At 35.8% G+C, this 18359-nt stretch overlaps 1 protein-coding gene across 1 annotated transcript; it reads right to left on the bottom strand.

Annotated features, from left to right (window-relative positions):
* Positions 1 to 4096: 4096 nt before the first annotated feature.
* LOC136263855 (probable outer membrane protein pmp20) lies at positions 4097 to 17935 on the bottom strand. The gene is made up of 3 exons (XM_066058480.1): positions 17852 to 17935; positions 4936 to 10109; positions 4097 to 4272 (listed from the first exon to the last, which is right to left on the bottom strand). The coding sequence occupies exons 1-3, from the start codon at positions 17933 to 17935 to the stop codon at positions 4200 to 4202; spliced, it is 5331 nt and encodes a 1776-aa protein (XP_065914552.1). The 3' UTR covers positions 4097 to 4199.
* Between the last annotated feature and the right edge of the window lie 424 nt (positions 17936 to 18359).

The following is an 18359-nucleotide window of genomic DNA, read 5'->3' as shown; positions in this document are numbered from 1 at the left end:
ACGGTGTGGCGCGCCGGCTTCTTGGGCCGCACGACACACTATCGTGTGTCTTGATATATAAGCAAAATCAGACACTCTCATGGTATAAGTGAGGCATACTCACCTGACAGGTGAAAGAACTACAGAGCACTCACCCTGTTTCTTATTTCTTTTATACATCAGTATCTGAGTATCTTTATACCCCTCAGAACATTATTATGCACAATGCCAGAAACATTGTGATTGTGGGAGCTAGTTTTTTAGTTTTAGCATTTTGTAATACATTTATAAGCATATTAACTTTGCTATTGGGACAGTAAGTAAGTTAATACATTATGTTTAAGTACTAGGGCTGTACCAATACCATATTTTACATCCGATATCGATATCTGTCTATTTCCAATACCATATACACAGCTGATACTTCAAAGTCAAGCCAATATGCATTACAGCATAAAGAGTATGTAGGATGATCACTATGGCTGTGTTAAATTACTACAATTCATATGCTTTTCAACAACATAATCCTTTTATTTGTCGGTACTTATGACTGTTCACAAAAGGTTTATCCAAACTTGTCTGTTTTTTTCAGTGTAAATCACAGAACAAAACAGAAATCAACACCAAATAACTGTGGTGCAAAAAAACCCTCAGGAAAAGAAAAAAATCACCAACCTGGGATTGAACCCAGGTCGACTCATGCTAGGTAAGGACTGCTAGGCTAAGAAATTAACCATTTAACAACTAAGTCACTTGGCCAATCACACCCTTTTCATGGTACTTATACTACTTTTAACAGTGCAAATAACTCAAGTGAAATATCTGTATTGTTGACTTGCAATTGACCGATACCGATACTTGTAATATTGGTACAGATACCGATATAATATCAGTATCGGTACAGCCCTATTAAGTACATTCGTAGGACTATAAGTTACTCACCTAATTGAAATTTATTTGTCCTGTCTGTGTTCAGTCTGGCAGACAGAAATATGCATCCATGCATTGCCCAAAGAATTATTTTAAAATTATCTAGCCTAACTTGTAAACCAAAACCAACAATTAAATGCTTTGTGCCACTTAATAACAAGTCAAAGTGTATCGTATCTTTGAACTGGTTGGGCATCAAAGCCATCAGCAAACCACGTTCCAATGATATTGCCCACAAGTTAAACCCCAAGAGGTGTCTTTGAATGCCCATATATACTACAGTGTTATAATTATATTATATACTACTTTAGTGTGAGCATTCAAACGTGCTGCTCAGAGCATATTGCTCAGGCAATATCTTGATATTTCCTGGTCAATATCTTGGTATTGCCTGGGCAATATCATAGGAATGCGGTTGGCTCAAGGCTTTGATGCCCAACCAGTTCAAAAATATGATACATTTGACTTGTTATATTGAGTGACACAGAGCATTTAATTATGCATGGGTTTGGGTTTATAAGTTAGGCTAGGCTCAGTGTGGTTGCTAAATTTTGACAAGTTGACAGTTACTAAGCGATGAACTATCAATAAAATCAGGGCCACCCACAGGGGGGCAACTGGGGCATTTTGTCCCGAGCCCCAGCCTGAAAGGGGCCCCATCAAGGGCCCCTTTAATACCTGTTTAAAATATCCATATACTCTAATAGAGCAGTCAAAATCCAGATACTCTAATAGAGCAGTCACAGTATTCTTCAGAGGAGCAGTGTAGCAAGTTTATAAATGAGGAGATATAATTGGTGAGTGGTAGCTATTGTTATTGTAGCATGTAATGACCTTTTTTTTATTTGGTCTTTAATTTACAGCTAGGCTGAAGTTGTGATTCAGAGTGGAACCCTCCTTGCCCCTGGGCCCCACTTTGACTCTTTGCCCCGGGCCCCTTAATTTCTATGGGTGGCCTGAATAAAATAATCACTTGGGAAATGTGTGGATGCGCATTTCTATCTACCACATGTCAGCCATTGAGCAGATCACAAAACAACACAGAGGACAACTAGATTTAAATAGGTGAAAGGAACAAGGTGAGTGCTCTGTAGTTCTTTCACCTATCAGGTGAGTGTGCCTAGAGTGATATCAGTTATAGGCTTAATTACCACAACTGTATCGGGTTTTGCTGATGCACCCTTAGCCTGCGGCCCTCATGCTTTGGGTGTACATATCAGCAAAATCCCTCACAGCCATGGTATAACTAGTAAGCGTGTATACAAGGTACACATTAACCAGGTTGCCTATCAAACAAATTGTCATATATATGTATATATTCAGTGAATAAAAATAAAAGGATATATCTACTCTACATAGAACTACATACAGTAAATTTGGTTAATAGTTGTTATTGAAGAACAAAGTCTAAGTGAAATAGATGGATAAATTAGTTATAAAGATGGGGTTTTGGTCTTTTCTGACTTCGGTGCAATAATGGATATCGCTGCCATCCCAGACCATGCTGTGGTGGCTGTTGTGATGGTCCCCAACCTCTATGAGGTGGTCTCCAGCTCTATATGTGGTGGATGGTGGGAGATGCTGGCATCCCAAGCAGGTATACCATGCATATGGCTACAGAGGATTTCCAACAGCACCACATTGTTACCAATTGCAGGGGTCTGTGGTAATGCAGTCCAGAAAGCTTGAATATCAAAACTCCTGCTACACACAAACTTGTGCAGCTAATTGGAAAAATGTCTAGATGAAGAATCAAACTTATACATCATGGGGTCAGCGTCTGAAAGACTCCTTCAAAGGTGAAGAGTTATCTGACAGGCTTCTTCAAGTCGACTCGATAATGTTCTACAAATGCACAATGTTATGTTCACCAAGCCCTTAATTACTTTCTCAGGTGACACCAGCATACATATTGAACATATGCCAGGCTGTTCTTAATAATTTCCCTGACATGATTAAAACAATTTGTAGATTAACAGTGTGACAACAAGAATCAAATATTTCACACTTGTTACTAACCTGATTTAACCTGATAAACCAATCCTCTTCGAAAAAATCCAACAGTTACCATATCATTATTAAATCAAAAATGGATCTGGATACACAGGAGATACTAGTCCAGAAGCAAGATGTTGGCGTTATAGTAGTCCAGTAACCAACTACCAAGTAAAAGTCTAATTATATGGCTACTTTTGTTTTGCCAAATTAAAGAATGTGTATGGTTCTTACTGTAAACTTTAACACCCAAGTTTAAACACTTCAAATCTTCATGTGCAACTGCTACCGTAATTCGCTTTATTTTTGTGCAAAAAATTTCATGGTAAAAATTTTTGTGTAAAATATTTTCATATGATTTACGTCAATGACTGCTCTATTACAGTAGTTCGATCAATTTTTGTGTAAGAAATTTTCATACAAGTTTGGCATACAAAAAGTATTTTACAACGAAAAAAAAGCAAATTGTGGTATAATATAGAATAATTCCATAACATTATAAACTACTCTAATAAAACAATCACTCCTCATACAAACAATATCTAATTAACCCATACATTAGTGTATGTACTCACCTTTCTGGACAGCACATTAATAGTTGTAAGTACAATTAAGAATGGAATGCAGCTACACTGAATGGTTTGTGAAATTAGTAATTACGAACAGTTTCTGCTTGGCTCAAAAAATTAAGTTAACCCATTCCCAAAATCCAAAGACTACCAATGAACATAACTTCAAACTTATTAAGCTTGCATCTCTGTACTACTTCCTTTCCTTTGCTTCCTCTCCAATCTTCTCTCATATACAGCTAAAAGGTCATAAAATTATAATGTGTGCATATTATCGAAATTAAGTAAAAAAGGGCACATCCAAGAAAGTAAAAGTAAGCACTTAAAAGAGCTGATATCTAGTGTGGCCAAGAATGAATGTCATTACAACTAATTCACAACAATTTATAAAGATCATTAACATTGGTTCTTATCATTGACTCATGCATCCTGATGCATTCTCCTATAGTGGGTTACTTTAAACTCTAATTGGCTAAAAATTTGGTCACCTTTTTCCTCTACATGAATATTGAAAAAGCCGGCCAAATTACTAGCCAAGTAGAACATATAAATACATAATATGAGTTTCTGCTGCATGTGCACATGGCTACATTGTATACAAGTTTAATATATATTATCGTATTTGAAGGAATTTTTGTGCTATACAAGGTGTAATAAGGATGCTTGTTATGTAAAATGTGCAATATGGATACATCACAAATAGTCAATAATAGTTACTGTAGAAAATTAGTCTTCAATTTCATTCATCACTTCCACAAAAGAATCACGGTAGTGAGTGGCATCATCATCACAGCTTTGGCTAAATATAGATAAATGCAATATTGTATAATATACAGAGAACACTATTATGTAGCTATTTAATTGTGGTTACTTTTGTATGCTCGAAATTAACAACACTCTAATGCTATGTCTAGCAAATGTAGTAGGGATTACAAAATAATTAACTGCTGCTGAAAAGAGTTGATCTTATTATTTTAAATAGTTGCTTTCAACTATAAAACTACATTTATACTAAAGACCATTTAATGTGCTATGCCATCACCAGTATTAGTGTCATTGAGCATCTCAATTAGTCCTATAAGCTTTAATTTGGCATGGTACGTAATTCTGGAAAAGATATCCATTACTCATTCACAATAATTTAATTCCAAGGATTTTTTATCAAGGTCCAATAATTAAAAAAAATCTCACCAATTCAGTATCTTTATGCCTATATGGTATACCAGTATGATTGGTGGAAATTTGATTAGGATTATCAATTGTAAAGGAAAGTTACTATGTATATTTTTAATAGTTAAAGGCTACTGCATTGGTAGCAGGATTTCCACTTAGTTAAAAAATCATATAACATTAATTATTATAATATGTGTGGAAGTTGATATGCACACACACATACACACATACACATGCACACACATGTGCACACGCATGCATATAATTGACATAAAGCTAGTGTACTTACATGTCAACTATGGTGGCATTTCTTCTCATAACATCATCTATAATGATACCAATATCACTACTCAGTGGAACTATATTGTTGTCTTTAGCTGTATTAGGTTTGGGTTTGCAGTATGTGACAATTTTCTTAATGTTCTCTTTATATATGATCAGTTCCATTGTAGCAAATGCTATTAATGGTAACATCACAAAAAGAATGGTAATTGCCGACAACACTCCTGAACCAAAACTGTCATACATTGATATTACTGAAATGAACACGATTATTTGTAAAACAACTCCATCAAAGATATTAAGAATTTTAGCCTTGTATGGTTTGACTATCAGATGTATCAAGGCTACTAGTATGTTTGCTGTGAGTAATAAAACTTGTGAAGTGTTGTCATTGGATGAATTAATTATCAATATTGAAACTATCACCAGTCGACAAATCATGTAATAAGTTGCAAAGCTCCGATACTTGTCTCTGTAACATCCTTGAAACTGGTCAAGCAATGGTTTGAACCTAGTGAAATTGATCTTGTGATTAAGAAATGGTTCGAGTAGAAGTAGAAGTGGTAGACCAATGACAATCATTAGTGTAAATAACGCTGCTACAATAACATATGGTAGATGACGGCCATGAAAATACTCTATGTCAGGTGACAGGTAAGTGTAAACTTTAGCAATATTATGAAATGTCAGTGATCTCAACAGCAGTAATGAAGTTGTGGTCACAGAAGTGTACGATAACAGCAGAAGGAAACATATTACACGAATAATTCCTCTACTTAGAAATGCTGACAACTTGTAAGACATTCTTGCTGACCGGCAGATTATTCCTACAATAATGGTAACAGCTAGTGGATGTACATAATGAATGAACTCTTGGTCAATTCCAATCATAGATTTTACCAAGCAGAACTGTCCTAGAAATTGTGGAGACACTTTAGCAATGCTAGACATAATGCTAACAGCAGTATACAGTGTTTGTGATGCGTACAAATGTTGACCCAGTAAAATTTCCAGCATACTGTAATAGTATGTAATAACATACAAGTAACCAATCTCAACATGATAGTATGTCATAATAAAGACTGCTATAACCAGAACTATCCAGTATATCACTGACAATACGATAACCAGTACTGTCTGTCCATTTGTACACTTTCCAAAGCTGACACATTCTACAGAATCAAATGAGAGAGTATATCCTTCCTCACAACTACCACAAGCAGTACCAGATCGGTGTGAACTACACTGATTCATTCTCACTGGTGAGAGCTGATAAAATCCATTAGTTGTTTCACAACAAGTAAAATTGCAATAATTTTTAGGACAAACTGTCACTGTTGATTTGCCATCAACTACACCAAACCAGTAACCTCTTTTGATAGTTGATGTGCTACCAGAACAAGACACGATATCACTGTCATCGTGGCATACACACTTTTGAGTAGTATTATCATAGTGGTAACCAGGGTGACAGGGAGATAGTTCTGCTATCAGCTGGACAGAAATTTCTAAATCACTGTTTGTATATGATGTAATCATCATAGTGAAATTGGTAATGTCAGAAGTCTCCTTGCCTGTTACACTGACCCCTTCAAATAGATTACAAGCTATTGGCACAAATTGTGTCCTACCAAGATTATGATCATGATTTTCACCACTTACCACAAAGTCCACTCCCCTAGCAGGTTGGTCATGAAAGCTTAATACACAGGCATTTATTTTAATATTTTGACCAAGCATTATATTATCCACAAAGTAAGTATTACAATTATTTGTTGTATTAGTAGTAGTGATACAGGTAGCTGGGTTATACAGAGCTAGATGACGAGGAGGATTATTGTGGGTCACATTCAAACCCACCATGCTGCTGTTTAGACACATTTCATCACATGATGCTTGTATGTGCATATACACATCATCACCCACAAGAGCAGTATTGCTGCTAAACTCAACACTTGTGGTATTGGATAAGATTTTGCTTTTGTTAGTTTGTTTCAGTTCACCAAAAATGGCTCCACCATGAAGAGTAGCAGTGTTCTGATTAAATATAACAAAAGATTTGCTTTCAAACATCATGATAAAATTATCAACAAGGTGTATTGCTCCACCACTTCTTCTAGCTGAATTATGGTCAAACGTTGCAGATGAGCCTGTTGCAAAGTTTATGCTGGATTGTTGAAGACTTACAGCTCCACCGTCTTCAGCTATATTACTTATAAACTCCACTTTAGAATTGTCTTCAAATAAAAGAAGAGAATACTCTTTGCAATACATAGCACCACCTGTTTTTGCTTCATTGTTAACAAATTTCACCGATGAATGTCCAGCAGATGTCACATTACGGGTGTGATGAGCTCCTCCATGTGCACTGGCTCTATCTTCTTCAACAGTGTTTCCATCAAAAGACACTTCTGAATAACTGCCACAGAACATCGCTCCACCAAACACAGCTTTATTCTCATGAAATGTCACTTTTGAGGTTCCATCAAATGATACATCTGAGTAGGTTTCTGAGTACAGAGCTGATCCATTTGTTGCACTATTATTAATGAATGTCACTGTTGAGTTATCATGAAACAAAACACTACACTTCTCATGGGAATAAACAACACCTCCACTTACAATAGCTTCATTCATTTTATACGTAACGCTTGTGTTTTCATTAAATGATATTTGTGAATAATCTCTGGAATATACTGCCCCTCCATTATTAGCTCTGTTGTCACTAAATGTCACTTTGGAGTTTCCATTAAATGTGACGTTACAGTTCACAAAGGAACTAACAGCTCCTCCATTTTCACTTGCATAATTTCTATTATACATTACTGATGTGTTTCCATGAAATGATAGTTGACAATGACTGTAAGAGTACACAGCAGCTCCACGCTTAGCACCATTGTCACTAAATGTCACTTTTGAAATTCTGCTAAACCTTACTTCTGAATATAGTCTGGAGAACACTGCTCCACCATATTTAGCTTTATTGCTACCAAATGTCACTTTGGAGTTTCCATTAAATGTGATGTTACAGTTCACAAAGGAACTAACAGCTCCTCCATTTTCACTGGCATAATTTCTATTGTACATTACTGATGTGTTTCCATGAAATGATAGTTGACAATGACTGTAAGAGTACACAGCAGCTCCACGCTTAGCACCATTGTCACTAAATGTCACTTTTGAAATTCTGCTAAACCTTACTTCTGAATATAGTCTGGAGAACACTGCTCCGACATATTTAGCTTTATTGCTACCAAATGTCACTTTAGAGTTTCCGTCAAGTGTGACATTGCCATTCTTATAAGAATTAACAGCTCCTCCATTTTCACTGGCATTGTTACCGTTATATGCCACTGTTGTGTTTCCATAAAATGTCATTTCTGAATAACTTCCAGAGTACATTGCTCCACCAAATGCAGCAGTGTTGTTAGTGAAGATCACCATTGAGTTTCCATCAAAAGTGATGTTGCAATTACCATACAAGTAAACAGCTCCTCCACTCTTGCTACCATCATTTTCTTTATATATCACTGATGTGTTTCCATGGAACAGTATTTTTGAATGAGTTCTACAGTACACTGCTCCTCCATGTTTAGCTTCATTCTCACTAAATTTCACCTTTGAGTTCCTATCAAATATCATGTTACAGTTCACATATGAATAAACAGCTCCTCCGTTCTCACTAGCACTATTACCGTTGTATATCACTGTTGCGTTTCCATCACATGAAATTTCTGAATGACCTCTAGAGTACAGTGCTCCTCCATATCTTGCTCCATTGTTACCAAACATTATTGATGTGTTTCCACCAAACAATATTTTTGAATAATGTCTGGAGTACATGGCTCCTCCATATTTAGCTTTATTGTCACTAAATGTCACTTTTGAGGTTTTATCAAATGTGATGGTACTGTTATTATTAGACTCATCAGCCCCTTCACTGTCACTAGTGTCATTACCTGTGAATGTTGCTGAAGTGTTTTCATCAAATGATACTTCTGAAAAATCTGTAGAGTGTATTGCTCCTCCAAATGTAGCACTGTTATTATTGAACGTCACAGTTGAGTTTTCAGCAAATAAAACATTGGAATTTTCACAATACAGAGCTCCACCACTTGTACCAGCTACGTTGCTTTGAAGTGTCACCATTGTACTTCCACCAAATAATACAAAAGAATTATTTGAAGACGACAGTGCACCACCGTGTGAAGTGGCCACATTGTTTGTAAACCTTATAAGTGAAGTTTCTCCAAAATATATTCTGGAATCATTAAGAGAGATAGCTCCGCCACATTTGTTTGCCAGATTATTGCAAAAGATGACATTAGATTTGTCCTTGAATTCAACAATTGAGCTACTGCTAAAAATTCCACCACCAGCAATCACAGTATTTTGCTTGAAAAGCACATCACCTTTAATGTGTAGTTTATGATGAGACAAATAAACAGGTACTCCTTCATTGCCAATAAACCATGAATTTTGCAAGCATGAATACTGCAGCTCTCTATTTCCTGAATCGCCAATAAAGATGACACTTTTGGAGGCTCCATTGTAAGAGAAATTACAGCTGTCAATCACCAACTTTGTTTGGGTATAACCTGCAATCATAGGTGAATACTGCACTGCTGCACCATGACCTCCATGTTGCTTATTATGTGTGAACACAGAATTGGTGATGTGTATATTTCCTGAAACTTCTGAGAATACTACAGCTTGTCCTGTTGAGGAATTAAAGGAGCAACTTTGAATGATAATGTTGGATGATTTGTAAAAGCTGATTCCTGGATATGGTGGCTCATTGCTAGACCCACACCTCTCCCAGTCAACACCTGTAATAGTAACATTGTTGCAGGAGATGAAGTTTATTGCTCCAATACCAATACAGTTCACAGTGGAATTTCCATGTCCAATTATTGCAATATTGTCAAGATTTTCTACAATCACTTTAGTATGTAACACAACATCAAATTCTGTAATTTTGATTGTGATATTATTTGTAAGATTATGGATTGCACTATCAATTGAGTGAAAAGGGACCTCTCCAATTACACAGCAAGATGCTACCTGATCATACTCTGACCCTGAACCTGAGGCAATTTCTTGAGAGTAGGTTTTGTTTATAGTTTCTTCAGCCTTTATGAAGACTACACAAAGCAGAAAAGTACTGACAATCCTGGCTGTCTGCATAACAGCAATGACTATCACAGCAACAGTAAATTTAAACTTGAAGATATGTAATACTTGAATTTATTTTGCAGCTTTTATAATACCAGAAACTATAGAGAATCCATATGCATGATTGCATTAAAACCATGCACAAGCCCTTTGTTTCATTGTAATAAAACTTGATTGATACCCTTCAACATTGCAGCTGCTCTATTGAATCAAACAGTACATGTACATATTGGGTCATCATGTCTTACCCTACATGTATAGCTAGTACTGCAGTGCATTGAATCTCTTTCTTGGTATCCAGCTACATAATTAAAGTGTATCACCCAAAAAAACCTTCCTTTAATAAAACAGCTAAAGTGCTACTAAAACAAGTATGGATCAGTTTTGTGTGTATAAATTAGCATTTTCCTATAGTACAGATCGATAGTACATTATTTTAGTACAGTTCTAGTTTTACTTCAGTTGACATAAATATTGGGCGTCTGGATTCAGTGGACTGGAATGGTGGACTGGAATGGAACAGTATTAGGTAATTTCACTTAGTGGTCACCTCTTTATAAAGATACCTTCTAACAAAGACTACCTCTTTATAAAGACCATTTTATTTTAATGTCTAAATTGTTGCTTAGAGTGTATCTCTATAGGATAGTCTTATCAATGAATTGTGCACCCACATGTTATGCCTAGAAAAGCCAGAGTGATGTCTGATTTATAATACAATAATATACCAATACAAAAACAGCTTGGCTGTACAAAAAAGATGTGTCCACAAGACTAAAAGTAACTGGCAACTAAAACTAGGAGCTAATATCTGGTGAGACCAGGTAATGAATGTTAATACTGGCAACTAACCATAATTTATATTACAATAATCTACGTATATAGCATTGATCATTTATCATTGATTCCTGATTAATTCACTGTAAGTTTATATTAATTGGCTAGCAAATTTGTACAATTTCCAATAGTCATTGTAGAGGAGAAAAAAGGTGAATTAGAGTTTCAGGGAATTAATTAGGAATGCAGCAAGACTGCACACGAGTCAATGATAAATGACCAAATTTTTATAAATTATAGTTGTTTGCCAATATTGTAACATTCATTTCCAGATATTAGCTCATTTAGTTATCAGTTACTTTTAGTTTCATGGACATATCATTTTTGTACAGCCAAGCTTTTTTGCATGTGGTATTGTTGTATTACCAATCATATACCACTCTGACTTTTCTGGGCATGTTAAAGACCATCCTATGGGATGCACTCGATAGCAGCAATTTAAACTTTAAAGTAAAACGGTCTTTATAAGAGGTAGTCTTTGTTAGAAGGTGGTCCCATAAAAAGGTGAGCACTGGATGAAATTATCCAATTACCGTTCCATTCCACCATTCCATTCCAGTCCACCATTCCATTCCACTGAATCCAGATGCCCAGAAATATTATATATTCAACTATTTAGTTGGTATTAGTTCTACGTATACCAAGTATTTGTTGTTAGAAACAACACTATAGTTTGTATCAGTTCTAGTATCATGAGTCATTCATGACTGAAAATGTTTTAGTTAAATCGAGTGTCAGTTGTAGTACTGGTGCGGAGAATATACTTTAAATTTGTTGTATTTATTCAATTGCTTTTACTTAATACAGTCACTTGTATTGAGTCCATTAGTATCATCATCCTATACCACTTTAAGTAAATACAATCAAAGATAAATTCTTGTGTGCTATTGTATACCTATAGGTGCTACCAAAATGATTGTTCCTAGATAAGAAGATCTCTTTATTTTTTAATAGTCAATGAGTATGTTTCCCCTTGTCACCTCTCTACCAGAAGAAAAGTATTACTGACACAACAAAATAATGATCTATACTAATACAGTTAGAAAACTTACAACATGTAATAAAAATGAATTCACATCTTTTTAAAATGAACTCATAGTGTATATTAGTCTACGTAATTGATGTAAATTGTCATCTACTAGGTTTCCTGGTATGTAGATAATACTGGATGTTAGTACTCAGGCTACTGCTAAAAGTTTAGTTTAGTTCTAATACAACGCTATAAATATAAGCTAGTTCTGATCCTAAAATTTTAAAACACTTTACTATTATAGTTCTAATTTTTGAAATGATCTGTAACGGAATAGTTTCTAGCACTAAAAAGAAAGGTAAAACTGCCTTTATTTCTAGTACTAGTTCTAGTATACGTGTAATTTATTTATACTGGTATAGCCACTAGAGTGATTTCATCAAAAATTCAGTGCAATACAATTCTAGTAATTTTATTATTAACACAAATAATACTTTTAGTATGTACAGCAACTGCCAGTAGCCACACCTCCCAGATCACACTGTATTCACTGCCCATTGTTCCACTCCATCAACTCTAATTAGACTGAGTTATTAGTGTTATTAACTATAATAGCCTTTTTTAAGTTTTAAGTATGAACGCATAGTCCTGGCACACTCTGTGGCCATATACATACAAAACAATGCAGTTGGTGTCTACCTTAGCAACTGTTTACGGGTGGAGCAAACAAGTGCTTCTACACAGTTGTATTACATGTACATTGTGACTTGTTTCATTGTTAATTTCAGCTGCAAAGTTACAATATTTGAGTTGAAGTCTAGAAATGTTATACATATAAGGTGACACCTGAGGTCTGCATAACTTAATAACCTTTAAGCTCTATAGGGTGGGCACCTTTGCTTTACTCAGGTACCACAACCTGAGGTTAAAATCATGTACAATGTGTAGCCATAAGCAATACCTGCTAAGGATTGGCATCATGTCCAGACCTATAATTCTTTGGGCTTAGCTGAGGGTGTATACTGTTGATGTCTGCAACCTCACTGCTTCCTACAAGTGTGTTCTCAAAAATAGGTTGATAATTTTGATGTACGTGCCTATAAGGTTCAATTGTTTTATCACACTCATCAGCAAACTACAATTCATTCAAACATGTTATTAAATGTTGATGCAATAGAAACCATATGATCATGACTGTCTTCAATGATAATAATATTCTGCTTAAACTATGTACCATGTTGTGGTGTCTTGATTATGTATGAACTGTCCATAACATACTTTTAGTATTTGTGCTGTAAAGCCTTAATTAATAAAGTAATATCAATTTATTTATTTTATTTCATTTAAAAACTTTATAGTGCTGCTCCAGTGCTGCTGAGCAGCACTGATGGCCCACTGGTATCCTGTACCAGTAGCCAGAAGTTACACTTATTAATTAATTACTTAATTAGCTATACCCTACTAAGTACAAGTGAGAATTACACTGATCATAGCTACAGTGTGTTAAAGAAAGTCAAAGTATGAATCTCTCGAGTGCTTGCTGCAATTAACACAGGGACACAATTAGGAGTAAGTACATTTGATTTCTGAGTCAAGGTTTGATAGAAAGTGATTCCAAAGATAAGTACGTAGATTTTGTTTGATGGTAAGAATATTAAGATCCAAATCAATGACAGAGAGGTGATTTAAAATTCTAGGTAGTCTGTTAAAATACAAATTTTTAGTGGTATTGTCTGAGGATCTGGTTTGATTCAATTTATGATGGGTGGTATGTCGAGTGTTTCCAGTAGCAAATAATATGTATTTTGTGTTGTTGAAGCCTGGATGAGGTGATTTGTATTTCAATATTTGGGTACTTTGAGGTAATAAGTCACTCTCTAGAGTTCCTATGGATACAAATAACACACACAGAAAACATCCTGGCAGACTCCTGGAAGTGCTTGAGTGTAAATTGGATGGCTGCAGGTTTGAGGTTTAGTCGTGAATTTTTTTCTCCTTTCTCCAACTTTTCAAACACACTTATTTATTATTATAACAGCTTTAAACATGCTGTAGGACCAAGTGTCTTATAGACCTTCATCACTTGTGCTGTAAAGCCTTAATAAACAGGTAGAGGAATTTTAAGTTGATTTGGGATCAAGAGAAAAAGTAGTAACAGTAGTGATGACACAAGTAAAAGTAGTGAAATAAGATAGGTTGCCTATGCCTGCAGATATACTAGTGGACTTTTATCCCTGATATTTTTGATCAGAAAAGCCCAATTCTTTGTGATCAGTATATGCAGTATAGTACTATCATAAATAATTAAAGAAATACCATCACATGCAGCTAAAAGTATATTATGTTATGATGACAAGTATGTACATCATGTACAAAAATTATTATTAGCACTTTACAGTGACCAGCACTGAGGGTCTGACAGCAACATGTGCATGCTGCAGCCTTAGGATTACCTAACCTAATTTCAGGGACTTAGACCTAATGACTTGACTTGATAAGGTGTAACAGAAAAGGGGCCAAAGTAAGGAAAAAAATCCCTCCTATTAATAGAGTGCAATGAATCCTTATTACCAAGGCTACCTAAAATAGCTACCAACTTTTTTACCTCAATAGTGAAGTTGTTTCAATAGTGAAGTGGTTTTATTGATGAGGTCATGAAGTACACCTAACCTATGTTTGGGACCTACACCTTAACTATGCTCAGTGTTGGGCAAGTTACTTTGTAAAAGTAACTAGTTACATATTACATATTACTTGCGCGCGCAACTGAACTATTTAGTTACAGTTACATATTACTCATAAAATAAAGTAACTATAATAATATTACATATTATATTACTTTGTGTCCACAGCCTTAAGCTGTCATGTGTGAAACTACAACCTTATCACGTGACATGATTGCGTTGTTGGACAATGTGCAAATCTTGGTTATAAGTAAGAAGCTGGTGGATAAGCTTCATTTAGTAGGCTTCGTTACTTCGTTGTGGCTAGGCGTTACTCAGAGGGTAACTAACGAGATTAGTAACTTCGTTACTTGTAGTATTAATATTACGTAATATTAGACTCGTTACAGTAACTATATTACTTAGGTAACTCGTTACGTCTGTAAGTAAAGTAACTTGAGTTATATAACCTGTTTTTATTGTGTATTTCAATATTACGTAACGCGTTACATACTCCCAACACTGACTATGCTTGGGATCTACTAGACACCATCACTATAATGAGGACGTTGTTGTGATGTATGCCTTAGCTGTGCATGTGTTTGGGGCCTACTAATTAAAAGGTGTCCTCTCTAATGAAGTGGTGTATTAAAGAGGTGGTCACAAAATGAGCTCTTGAAGAGATGTTGCATTGACAAGATACAGACAAAAGTACAGGGCTACCCAGTTGGGTAGGATTGGTGCTCATAGGATTTGTACCATGATGTATTCATGATTGCAGATGTGTCATGCTTGTGCTAGTGTGGGTGAACAGGACTGGCAAGAAGTTTGTAGTGGACAGGGAGTTGTTCAAATCCTTTTAGGTGGCAGCAGAATCTGGCTTCCAAATGGACAGTGTTTATAGCACAATGACAGTGTTTGTATTGTGTGGTGTTCCTTAATTGTACTCATTAAGACTCAAATTTCCTAGACCGGCTAGGTTGCATAGGCCCGGCGGCGGAAAGGGATGGAGGGGGGGGCGAAGCCCCCTTCAGAATGATATCACGCTGAAATTATCCTTCTTGGAGTGGAGCTGAAAACCGTGATAAAGATCGATATACTCTCATAGAACGCTCAAATACCCTAATAGAGCAGTCGAGGACTTCATAGCTACCTAAAAGTAACTTTTTAAAAAAAACACCGAAAAAGGTTGCCTACAGTGGGAATCGAACTGATCGAACCAGGTACCTCTTACTTTACGAGTTGGTGTCTTACCACTATATCAAGTGTTCCAGGTGGCTGTAGGCTGTTTTGTACTGGTTACAAATGCTATTATGTTCATTAACCCTGTAGTCAACAGCTAAAAGCTTTGCCAAAAAAGTTTTACTGGCAAGTAGCTAGCCTGTTTTAAATAAATAGTTTTGACTAAAAGTTGGTGTTTTAATTAAAATGCTAAATTGTACCTATAAAATTGCTATAAATTAATTTTAGTGAACTTCCAGACATTGTGAAAGCTAAAATGGCCACAGCTTCTGGGGGGCACAGCCCCCAAGACCCCCTGCTGCCAGAAACTCTATACTCCAGTCAGCCCCCCCTCATATCAACTACTTCCTCTGCCACTGGTTTTAAGTAAGGACTTGCCAGTTTCATCAATAATGTTAACTTAGTTTTAGTTATAATAATCTTTCTTAATTCATTTTAGTTATTGATTTAGTTATGGTCATATTGTCTGTGTCATTATAGTTTTAGTTAAGAACATGAAAATCTTAGTTATATGTAGTTTAGTTGTACATAAGAAAATCTTTTGGTTCTAGTTCTAGTTTTAGTTATCGTTCTCAATTCTTTTTAGCTTTATATAGATTTAGTTATAGATTTAGTTATAGATTTAGTTATAATATGGATTTACTCTTAGTTATAGTTTTAGTTAACTAAAACATATTTGTCTTACTAAAAGTACTTAACTAAAACAACACTACTAGAAAGTTACAGACGTTACTAAAAATACTGTATGTATGGTTGGTGGTATATTCCGTTGTTAGATATGACTCATTGCTGGTAAGGATTAGCAGTCAAGTTATTTTTCTGTTTTCTGTGGTCTTCATGAATGCTGAGGAAACTACTGATGAAAGTCACCCTAAAAATTGCTTCTAGCTTAGGAATAGAGTGGCTATGCATGATCACGATCAGGTAAAGCCTTGCTGTGTAATTGGAGATCATCTTTTCCACTCATTTATGTAATAGTGCAATCTGTAGTCTTACAAACAATACCACATGATCAAAATCACTGAACCCACTGTTGTGTTGAACTCTAAAGTGATTGTAAAGAATCTTGAGAGTATTGTCAGGGCCGCCCAGAGAAATTAAGGGGCCCAGGGCAAAGAGTTAAAGTGGGGCCCTTGACCCAAGTTGTAAGGTTAAGAGCAAAAAAAAAAAAAAAAAGGTCACAACCTGCTGGCAATGACAATAACTACCCATTACCAACCATATCTCCTTATCTATAAGCTTGCTACACTGCTCCACCGAAGAATACTGTGACTGCTCTATTAGAGTATTTAGATCTGACTGCTCTATTAGAGTATATCGATCTTTTAAACAGGTATTCAGGGGGCCCTTCATGGGGCCTCCTGGGGCCCCTTTCAGACTGGGGCCCGGGGCACTGAGTATTGTGATAATTGGGTATGGAAATCCCACAGTAAACTGTATCAGTACTGGAGCAATAAAGTTTAATTTGCCTGTCTGACTGCCTCAACAACCACATTAGCAAAGGCTATAGAAGATAAATGATGCATTGAACAGCCACAATACCTATCTCATGTCTGCCTTTTTGGGGGATTCCAAGTGTCTTAATTTTTATTATATGCTGCTCATCATCTTCATGGAATCTACATAAAGTTTTTGTATCAAACTTTCCTTGAGAAGTGTATTTAGACACCACAAAGTTATTTGAAGTGCTTATACAGCACTATTGTATGTATGGGATATTCGATACTCAGTAGTACCAGCACTTCATAAGATCTTAAATAGTATATATTCAAGTACTCTCTAGAGTTAATGATTGAGTACCCACGAATACTAGCTACTTGTAGTCATACCCATATAATGACTTTATTTTTTCCTGGGGTTACCAGTACCCCCACCACCCCTATAGCACTAAAGATGTTAAAAGTGCTAGACAAATACTAAGATCAAATTTCAATCAATGAGCTGGAGCCACCTCACCTTCAGGTGGCTCTATACTGACTTTAAGCAGTTGACAGCTTTTTCAAAACAACGATGATATACACACTATATTAAAGTACCAATGTTAGTGTTCCTGACAAGAAATTATGCCAATCAAACTCTATTATAGCTTTTATTGCATCACGTCCTGATGACAAATACATCGTGTGAGCTGGGTCATGTGATATTAATGAGTTCTCGAGCACCAAGTTTACTATCTGAGTACCAAAATCCTTAATGAGTATCCGTAAGTAATTGCAGTATTTGTTTCAGCCCTACTTGATAACTGTGTTAATGGCTAATAATGGAGGCCTGGCATAACATGCACCTTAATGATCTAACTGCACTTATCTTATTGTGATCAAGCATGGCTACCTATTCACACTTATTAGTCTGGGTGTACTTATAATGAATAACACACTGAAAATTATAGTGTATGGCAACCACACACTTTGAAAAAGTATTGTTTAGGACAAAGGCTCACTCTAGATACTCTCGTAAAGAAGTCACCCTAACACAACAGCGTGTACCATATCCTAATATGCACATCTGCTATTATTACAAAAAGCTAAATAACCAGTACATATA

This window comes from Dysidea avara, chromosome 8 (genome assembly GCF_963678975.1).
Source record: "Dysidea avara chromosome 8, odDysAvar1.4, whole genome shotgun sequence".
NCBI classification, from domain to species: domain Eukaryota; kingdom Metazoa; phylum Porifera; class Demospongiae; order Dictyoceratida; family Dysideidae; genus Dysidea; species Dysidea avara.
This window is presented reverse-complemented; position numbering and strand designations above follow the sequence as displayed.

Coding starts and splice junctions, on each gene's coding strand:
- LOC136263855 (XM_066058480.1), bottom strand. CDS start 17,935: ATGTATTTGTCATCAGGACGTGATGCAATAAAAGCTATAATAGAGTTT. Junction 10,110..17,851: donor TGTCAGGAACACTAACATTG/GTACTTTAATAT, acceptor GCTGTTATGCAG/ACAGCCAGGATTGTCAGTAC. Junction 4,273..4,935: donor AATGCCACCATAGTTGACAT/GTAAGTACACTA, acceptor ATCTATATTTAG/CCAAAGCTGTGATGATGATG.